The sequence below is a fragment of the Oncorhynchus tshawytscha genome, unplaced genomic scaffold (genome assembly GCF_018296145.1).
Source record: "Oncorhynchus tshawytscha isolate Ot180627B unplaced genomic scaffold, Otsh_v2.0 Un_contig_3602_pilon_pilon, whole genome shotgun sequence".
Lineage (NCBI taxonomy): Eukaryota > Metazoa > Chordata > Actinopteri > Salmoniformes > Salmonidae > Oncorhynchus > Oncorhynchus tshawytscha.
Genome location: NW_024609728.1, coordinates 186,818 through 197,956, shown reverse-complemented (window position 1 = coordinate 197,956; position 11,139 = coordinate 186,818). Strand labels below are relative to the sequence as shown.

Sequence of the window (11,139 nt, the reverse complement as noted above, 5' to 3'; positions counted from 1 at the left end):
CCTTTTTCCTTAGCATAATCTCTCCCTTCTTCGCAGAGGATTGTGGGTAGAAACTGGAGAATCAAGATGGCAGCGCCCTGCTCGAGAATGGCGAATCGCCCTTTATGGCAATTTATTACAAATGTCAGACGGACAGGGCTAAAACATACAGGAGTTCGTCAAATTTCACTCAGTTCCGCTTGTCGAGCTGCAACTCAGACCAGAAGTAAAACGGAAGGCGTCCCGTCGCCATGGAAGCTGTACGGGGCGGTGTGTCTCCAGAGGCTGCCTGTCATATCACAGGAGCGGAACCCGATCGAAGACCAATTCGCTGAGCTCATGCATCAGGTAAATGTCTTTCCATTCATTTGTCAATGGCTGTACTAATCACTAGTGAATACTCAGAGATGGTTTGCTGACCGTGGTCCTGAAGTGGATGTGCAGGCCAATGCAGGTCTTTTCTTCAAGCATAGCACTAACACATATTCAACCAATCAACTTCCAAGACTTTGACATTGAGTTGAATCAGTAGTGGAAGGCTAGAATAAATCCCTGCGCCCTGTTGCTCTCCACTGCTCTGCTACAGGGTTCAGAATACAGATGGGGGGGACTCAACTCCTCTGAATGAAGAGTTAGCTCCCCAATATGCAACAAACTATGGTGTTTCCCTAAATAATGCTAATTTAACCATTCTTCTCTTTGTTTAAAATGCAATGGTAAATATGATTTAGACACCAGCATCACTAGACAACTAGCCTACAGCTAGACACCAATATCACTAGCCAGCTAGACACCAACATCACTAGCCTACAGCTAGACACCAATATCACTAGACAGCTAGACACCAACATCACTAGACAGCTAGACACCAACATCACTAGACAGCTAGACACCAATATCACTAGACAACTAGCCTACAGCTAGACACCAATATCACTAGACAACTAGCCTACAGCCAGACACCAACATCACTAGACAACTAGCCTACAGCTAGACACCAACATCACTAGCCTACAGCTAGACACCAACATCACTAGCCTACAGCTAGACACCAACATCACTAGCCTACAGCTAGACACCAACATCACTAGCCTACAGCTAGACACCAACATCACTAGCCTACAGCTAGACACCAACATCACTAGCCTACAGCTAGACACCAACATCACTAGCCTACAGCTAGACACCAATATCACTAGCCTACAGCTAGACACCAATATCACTAGACAACTAGCCTACAGCTAGACACCAACATCACTAGCCTACAGCTAGACACCAATATCACTAGCCTACAGCTAGACACCAACATCACTAGCCTACAGCTAGACACCAACATCACTAGCCTACAGCTAGACACCAACATCACTAGACACCAGCCTACAGCTCACCAACATCACTAGCCTACAGCTAGACACCAACATCACTAGACAACTAGCCTACAGCTAGACACCAACATCACTAGCCTACAGCTAGACACCAGCCACTAGCCTACAGCTAGACACCAACATCACTAGACAAATAGCCTACAGCTAGACACCAACATCACTAGCCTACAGCTAGACACCAACATCACTAGCCTACAGCTAGACACCAACATCACTAGACAGCTAGACACCAACATCACTAGACAGCTAGACACCAACATCACTAGACAACTAGCCTACAGCTAGACACCAACATCACTAGACAACTAGCCTACAGCTAGACACCAACATCACTAGACAACTAGCCTACAGCTAGACACCAACATCACTAGACAACTAGCCTACAGCTAGACACCAACATCACCAGACAACTAGCCTACAGCTAGACACCAACATCACCAGACAACTAGCCTACAGCCAGACACCAATATCACTAGCCTACAGCTAGACACCAACATCACTAGACAACTAGCCTACAGCTAGACACCAACATCACCAGACAACTAGCCTAGAGCTAGACACCAACATCACCAGACAACTAGCCTACAGCTAGACACCAACATCACCAGACAACTAGCCTACAGCTAGACACCAACATCACCAGACAACTAGCCTACAGCTAGACACCAACATCACCAGACAACTAGCCTACAGCTAGACACCAACATCACTAGCCTACAGCTAGACACCAACATCACCAGACAACTAGCCTACAGCTAGACACCAACATCACCAGACAACTAGCCTACAGCTAGACACCAACATCACCAGACAACTAGCCTACAGCTAGACACCAACATCACCAGACAACTATCTTACAGCTAGACACCAACATCACCAGACAACTAGCCTAGAGCTAGACACCAACATCACCAGACAACTAGCCTACAGCTAGACACCAACATCACCAGACAACTAGCCTACAGCTAGACACCAACATCACCAGACAACTAGCCTACAGCTAGACACCAACATCACCAGACAACTAGCCTACAGCTAGACACCAACATCACCAGACAACTAGCCTACAGCTAGACACCAACATCACCAGACAACTAGCCTACAGCTAGACACCAACATCACCAGACAACTAGCCTACAGCTAGACACCAACATCACCAGACAACTAGCCTACAGCTAGACACCAATATCACTAGACAACTAGCCTACAGCTAGACACCAATATCACTAGACAACTAGCCTACAGCTAGACACCAATATCACTAGACAACTAGCCTACAGCTAGACACCAATATCACTAGACAACTAGCCTACAGCTAGACACCAATATCACTAGACAACTAGCCTACAGCTAGACACCAATATCACTAGACAACTAGCCTACAGCTAGACACCAATATCACTAGACAACTAGCCTACAGCTAGACACCAATATCACTAGTCTACAGCTAGACACCAACATCACTAGACAACTAGTCTACAGCTAGACACCAACATCACTAGACAACTAGCCTACAGCTAGACACCAACATCACCAGACAACTAGCCTACAGCTAGACACCAATATCACTAGACAACTAGCCTACAGCTAGACACCAACATCACTAGCCTACAGCTAGACACCAACATCACTAGCCTACAGCTAGACACCAACATCACTAGCCTACAGCTAGACACCAACATCACTAGACAACTAGCCTACAGCTAGACACCAACATCACTAGACAACTAGCCTACAGCCAGACACCAACATCACTAGACAACTAGCCTACAGCTAGACACCAGCAACACTAGACAACTAGCCTACAGCTAGACACCAATATCACTAGACAACAGCTAGACACCAGCATCACTAGACAACTAGCCTACAGCTAGACACCAACATCACTAGACAACTAGCCTACAGCTAGACACCAATATCACTAGACAACTAGCCTACAGCTAGACACCAACATCACTAGACAGCTAGACACCAACATCACTAGACAGCTAGAAACCAACATCACTAGACAACTAGCCTACAGCTAGACACCAACATCACTAGACAACTAGCCTACAGCTAGACACCAACATCACTAGACAACTAGCCTACAGCTAGACACCAACATCACCAGACAACTAGCCTACAGCTAGACACCAACATCACCAGACAACTAGCCTACAGCTAGACACCAACATCACCAGACAACTAGCCTACAGCTAGACACCAATATCACTAGACAACTAGCCTACAGCTAGACACCAATATCACTAGACAACTAGCCTACAGCTAGACACCAATATCACTAGACAACTAGCCTACAGCTAGACACCAATATCACTAGACAACGAGCCTACAGCTAGACACCAATATCACTAGACAACTAGCCTACAGCTAGACACCAATATCACTAGACAACTAGCCTACAGCTAGACACCAATATCACTAGCCTACAGCTAGACACCAACATCACTAGACAACTAGTCTACAGCTAGACACCAACATCACTAGACAACTAGCCTACAGCTAGACACCAACATCACCAGACAACTAGCCTACAGCTAGACACCAATATCACTAGACAACTAGCCTACAGCTAGACACCAACATCACTAGCCTACAGCTAGACACCAACATCACTAGCCTACAGCTAGACACCAACATCACTAGCCTACAGCTAGACACCAACATCACTAGACAACTAGCCTACAGCTAGACACCAACATCACTAGACAACTAGCCTACAGCTAGACACCAATATCACTAGACAACTAGCCTACAGCTAGACACCAACATCACTAGACAGCTAGACACCAACATCACTAGACAGCTAGAAACCAACATCACTAGACAACTAGCCTACAGCTAGACACCAACATCACTAGACAACTAGCCTACAGCTAGACACCAACATCACTAGACAACTAGCCTACAGCTAGACACCAACATCACTAGACAACTAGCCTACAGCTAGACACCAACATCACCAGACAACTAGCCTACAGCTAGACACCAACATCACCAGACAACTAGCCTACAGCCAGACACCAATATCACTAGCCTACAGCTAGACACCAACATCACTAGACAACTAGCCTACAGCTAGACACCAACATCACCAGACAACTAGCCTAGAGCTAGACACCAACATCACCAGACAACTAGCCTACAGCTAGACACCAACATCACCAGACAACTAGCCTACAGCTAGACACCAACATCACCAGACAACTAGCCTACAGCTAGACACCAACATCACCAGACAACTAGCCTACAGCTAGACACCAACATCACCAGACAACTAGCCTACAGCTAGACACCAACATCACCAGACAACTAGCCTACAGCTAGACACCAACATCACCAGACAACTAGCCTACAGCTAGACACCAATATCACTAGACAACTAGCCTACAGCTAGACACCAATATCACTAGACAACTAGCCTACAGCTAGACACCAATATCACTAGACAACTAGCCTACAGCTAGACACCAATATCACTAGACAACTAGCCTACAGCTAGACACCAACATCACCAGACAACTAGCCTACAGCTAGACACCAATATCACTAGACAACTAGCCTACAGCTAGACACCAACATCACTAGCCTACAGCTAGACACCAACATCACTAGCCTACAGCTAGACACCAACATCACTAGCCTACAGCTAGACACCAACATCACTAGACAACTAGCCTACAGCTAGACACCAACATCACTAGACAACTAGCCTACAGCCAGACACCAACATCACTAGCCTACAGCTAGACACCAATATCACTAGACAACTAGCCTACAGCTAGACACCAACATCACTAGCCTACAGCTAGACACCAATATCACTATCCTACAGCTAGACACCAACATCACTAGCCTACAGCTAGACACCAACATCACTAGCCACAGCTAGACACCAACATCACTAGACAACTAGCCTACAGCTAGACACCAACATCACTAGCCTACAGCTAGACACCAACATCACTAGACAACTAGCCTACAGCTAGACACCAACATCACTAGCCTACAGCTAGACACCAACATCACTAGCCTACAGCTAGACACCAACATCACTAGACAAATAGCCTACAGCTAGACACCAACATCACTAGCCTACAGCTAGACACCAACATCACCAGACAGCTAGACACCAACATCACTAGACAGCTAGACACCAACATCACTAGACAACTAGCCTACAGCTAGACACCAACATCACTAGACAACTAGCCTACAGCTAGACACCAACATCACTAGACAACTAGCCTACAGCTAGACACCAACATCACCAGACAACTAGCCTACAGCTAGACACCAACATCACCAGACAACTAGCCTACAGCCAGACACCAATATCACTAGCCTACAGCTAGACACCAACATCACTAGACAACTAGCCTACAGCTAGACACCAACATCACCAGACAACTAGCCTACAGCTAGACACCAACATCACCAGACAACTAGCCTACAGCTAGACACCAACATCACCAGACAACTAGCCTACAGCTAGACACCAACATCACCAGACAACTAGCCTACAGCTAGACACCAACATCACCAGACAACTAGCCTACAGCTAGACACCAACATCACCAGACAACTAGCCTACAGCTAGACACCAACATCACCAGACAACTAGCCTACAGCTAGACACCAACATCACCAGACAACTAGCCTACAGCTAGACACCAACATCACCAGACAACTAGCCTAGAGCTAGACACCAACATCACTAGCCTACAGCTAGACACCAACATCACCAGACAACTAGCCTACAGCTAGACACCAACATCACCAGACAACTAGCCTACAGCTAGACACCAACATCACCAGACAACTAGCCTACAGCTAGACACCAACATCACCAGACAACTAGCCTACAGCTAGACACCAACATCACCAGACAACTAGCCTACAGCTAGACACCAACATCACCAGACAACTAGCCTACAGCTAGACACCAACATCACCAGACAACTAGCCTACAGCTAGACACCAACATCACCAGACAACTAGCCTACAGCTAGACACCAATATCACTAGACAACTAGCCTACAGCTAGACACCAATATCACTAGACAACTAGCCTACAGCTAGACACCAATATCACTAGACAACTAGCCTACAGCTAGACACCAATATCACTAGACAACTAGCCTACAGCTAGACACCAATATCACTAGACAACTAGCCTACAGCTAGACACCAATATCACTAGCCTACAGCTAGACACCAACATCACTAGACAACTAGTCTACAGCTAGACACCAACATCACTAGACAACTAGCCTACAGCTAGACACCAACATCACCAGACAACTAGCCTACAGCTAGACACCAACATCACTAGCCTACAGCTAGACACCAACATCACTAGCCTACAGCTAGACACCAATATCACTAGCCTACAGCTAGACACCAATATCACTAGACAACTAGCCTACAGCTAGACACCAATATCACTAGCCTACAGCTAGACACCAACATCACTAGACAACTAGTCTACAGCTAGACACCAACATCACTAGACAACTAGCCTACAGCTAGACACCAACATCACCAGACAACTAGCCTACAGCTAGACACCAACATCACTAGCCTACAGCTAGACACCAACATCACTAGACAACTAGCCTACAGCTAGACACCAACATCACTAGACAACTAGCCTACAGCTAGACACCAACATCACCAGACACCAATGCGCATCCAAATCCATCCAACAAGTAAATGAATGCCAGTAGGCCTATTGGTGACTCTTTTGGTTAGAAGCATTTGCATAGGTCTACATTATTTTAGATTAATGTGCCCATGAGAACTGTTTTTTAATTAAATGTTACTCCTGAACCAGGGTGTAAAACATATTTTTCAACTGCATTATATTGAATGTAGACTACCTGTCCTGCGTGTGTTCATGTGTGTAAAATTGCTTTTGCTGGGAGGGTAGACTACCGGCAGTACTGTAGTCCTAGTGGAGGGTAGACTACCAGCAGTACTGTAGTGGAGGGTAGACTACCGGCAGTACTGTAGTCCTAGTGGAGGGTAGACTACCGGCAGTACTGTGGTGGAGGGTAGACTACCGGCAGCACTGTGGTGGAGGGTAGACTACCGGCAGCACTGTGGTGGAGGGTAGACTACCGGCAGCACTGTGGTGGAGGGTAGACTACCGGCAGCACTGTGGTGGAGGGTAGACTACCGGCAGCACTGTGGTGGAGGGTAGACTACCGGCAGCACTGTGGTGGAGGGTAGACTACCGGCAGCACTGTGGTGGAGGGTAGACTACCGGCAGCACTGTGGTGGAGGGTAGACTACCGGCAGCACTGTGGTGGAGGGTAGACTACCGGCAGTACTGTGGTGGAGGGTAGACTACCGGCAGTACTGTGGTGGAGGGTAGACTACCGGCAGTACTGTGGTGGAGGGTAGACTACCGGCAGTACTGTGGTGGAGGGTAGACTACCGGCAGAACTGAAATCTCTGTGATATCCTAGGGCTTGAGAGGGTGACGTCTCTGTGATATCCTAATCCCAGATGGAGCTGGAGAGAAGCTTGCTGTCGGATCATGAACAGAGGCTCCTAGAGGACTCAGAACGTATGACTCGTAAACAGGCAGACAACTATGATTCAGATGAGGAGGAGGCAGACTACGGTGGCCAGGAGACCATCACTGCTCAGGACCAGGAGGACACCTGGGAACAGAAACTCAAACACTTCCAACCTGCTCTCAGAGACAGAGGTAGGAGTCAGAGAGGGTGTCCTTAATGGCACCCTATTCCCTATGCACTGACTACACAAAACATTAGGAACAAATCAAAGAAGAAATCACATGTCATTGGTCACGTGCTTCATGACCAACAGGTGGAGACTAACAGTGACATGCTTCATGACCAACAGGTGGAGACTAACAGTGACATGCTTCATGAGCAACAGGTGGAGACTAACAGTGAAATGCTTCATGAGCAACAGGTGGAGACTAACAGTGACATGCTTCATGACCAACAGGTGGAGACTAACAGTGACATGCTTCATGAGCAACAGGTGGAGACTAACAGTGACATGCTTCATGACCAACAGGTGGAGACTAACAGTGAAATGCTTCATGACCAACAGGTGGAGACTAACAGTGACATGCTTCATGACCAACAGGTGGAGACTAACAGTGACATGCTTCATGACCAACAGGTGGAGACTAACAGTGAAATGCTTCATGACCAACAGGTGGAGACTAACAGTGAAATGCTTCATGACCAACAGGTGGAGACTAACAGTGACATGCTTCATGACCAACAGGTGGAGACTAACAGTGAAATGCTTCATGAGCAACAGGTGGAGACTAACAGTGACATGCCTCATGACCAACAGGTGGAGACTAACAGTGAAATGCTTCATGAGCAACAGGTGGAGACTAACAGTGACATGCTTCATGACCAACAGGTGGAGACTAACAGTGAAATGCTTCATGAGCAACAGGTGGAGACTAACAGTGAAATGCTTCATGAGCAACAGGTGGAGACTAACAGTGAAATGCTTCATGAGCAACAGGTGGAGACTAACAGTGACATGCTTCACGACCAACAGGTGGAGACTAACAGTGACATGCTTCACGACCAACAGGTGGAGACTAACAGTGACATGCTTCACGACCAACAGGTGGAGACTAACAGTGAAATGCTTCACGACCAACAGGTGGAGACTAACAGTGAAATGCTTCATGAGCAACAGGTGGAGACTAACAGTGACATGCTTCACGACCAACAGGTGGAGACTAACAGTGAAATGCTTAATAAACAACATTGACATGTTAGTCATTCAGCAGATGCTCTTATCCATAGACACCTTCAGTTAATGAGGTCATCTCCAGATAGCTGGGTGGGACAACAGCTCAGTCGTAGTAACAACATTTTCCCTCAAAGTAGTTCTCAGTCAACACAGTCAGTGATAGTAGGAAAATACATTGACTGTCAAACTGACCTGTACCTCTGTGTTTCAGATGTAGGTGGGACACCGCTGGGCTCAGTGGAGAGGTGTCTAGGAGACAGCCTGGTCCTGCTGGTCCAGCAGACTGTCGGTAAAGAGACCATCTGGCTGCTCCCTCAGGCCCAGTGGGAGGCAGGGGAGACTCTCCGACAGACAGCAGAGAGAGGCCTCAGCAGCCTGCCAGGTCAGCTGTGTGGTGGTACTGGAGCCCTATCTAGTGCACTACTTTATAGGCCCTGGTCAAAAGTAGTGCTCTGAATTAGGGGGCCAATTTGGGGGGATGCAGTGTTTCCTCTGTCAGACATTTCCATCAGGTTGCCAACACCTTCTCTCGTGCTGGACTCTGGAAGGTTCCAGAAATATCTACACGGCACATGCTTGAGCAGATCTATGCAATATCATTGATCAGGGCTCTATATCTAACTATACTAGGGCTCTATCATGATAGAGCCCTTCACCTGAACACTGTACTGGTACATCAGTAAAGACTCTAAATGCTGTGTTCTCCAACTCCGTTCTAACGCCAAGTTTGTTCTTTGTTCCAGAGGCTGATTTCAAGGCTACGTTCCTTGGCAACACCCCCTGTGGAGTGTACAGGTACAAATTCCCCAAAGAGGTCCGGACAGAGCGCTGCGTGGGAGCCAAGGTCTTCTTTTTCAAAGCTTTCCTGTCTGCTGGTTCAGCCAGTCAGAAAGAACCTTTCCTGTGGGTGAAGAAGACTGAACTGCAGGGATACCTGAAGCCACCTTACTTGGAGAAGGTTGACCGCTTCATACTCAACCTGTGATGGAGCGGATGAGAGCTGATGGAGAAGGTTGACCGCTTCATACTCAACCTGTGATGGAGCGGATGAGAGCTGATGGAGAAGATGTGATGAGAGGTTACGGATGTCTTTTTTAGAAACGTCCTCGTTGAGTCCTGGAAGTCATATTTCTGTCACAGCAACTGTTGTTTTTTCTCCTGCCCGTCCACGTGGTGTATAAGAGAGCATCATTAAAGTTTATCATTTGTTCCAACATATATACCATTCAGTGTTGTCTGTAGGCCTATATCCCAGAGGATAGAAAGCCAGTCTCTTTGCCTGTGTGTTGTTCTATGCAGACAGTGTATTTTCCTGTCCTCCACTAGATGGCAGTAGTGAGACAGGAGAGGCTAGTCAGAACAGTGTATTGTCCTGTCCACTAGATGGCAGTAGTGAGACAGGAGAGGCTAGTCAGAACAGTGTATTGTCCTGTCCACTAGATGGCAGTAATGAGACAGACTGTTCAGAGCGTGTCTCCACAGTTGTGGCCAAAAGTTTTGAGAATGACACAAATATTAATTTTCACAAAGTCTGCTGCCTCAGTTTGTATGATGGCAATTTGCATATACTCCAGAATGTTATGAAGAGTGATCAGATGAATTGCAATTAATTGCAAAGTCCCTCTTTGCCATGCAAATGTACTGAATCCCCAAAAATCATTTCCTCTGCATTTCAGCCCTGCAGCAATAGGACCAGCTGACATCATGTCAGTGATTCTCTCGTTAACACAGGTGTGAGTGTTGACGAGGGCAAGGCTGGAGATCACTCTGTCATGCTGATTGAGGTCGAATAACAGACTGGAAGCTTCAAAAGGAGGGTGGTGCTGGGAATCATTGTTCTTCCTCTGTCATCCATGGTTAACTGCAAGGAAACACGTGCCGTCATCATTGCTTTGCATAAAAAAGGCTTCACAGGCAAGGATATTACTGCCAGTAAGATTGCACCTAAATCAACCATTTATCGGATCATCAATAACTTCAGCGAGAGCGGTTCAGTTGTTGTGAAGAAGGC

At 46.9% G+C, this 11,139-nt stretch overlaps 1 protein-coding gene across 2 annotated transcripts; it reads left to right on the top strand.

The window, feature by feature from the left end:
* The first annotated feature begins 25 nt into the window (after positions 1 to 25).
* LOC112251382 (39S ribosomal protein L46, mitochondrial) lies at positions 26 to 10,346 on the top strand. Of its 2 annotated transcripts, XM_042317332.1 has the most exons (5): positions 26 to 327; positions 7,881 to 8,085; positions 9,340 to 9,510; positions 9,872 to 10,086; positions 10,141 to 10,346. In XM_042317332.1, the coding sequence occupies exons 1-5, from the start codon at positions 67 to 69 to the stop codon at positions 10,165 to 10,167; spliced, it is 879 nt and encodes a 292-aa protein (XP_042173266.1). In that variant the 5' UTR covers positions 26 to 66; the 3' UTR covers positions 10,168 to 10,346. The 2 variants fall into 2 exon arrangements, with proteins under 2 accessions (XP_042173266.1, XP_042173265.1); XM_042317331.1 differs by having other exon boundaries at positions 27 to 327; positions 9,872 to 10,346.
* The last annotated feature ends 793 nt before the right edge of the window (positions 10,347 to 11,139 follow it).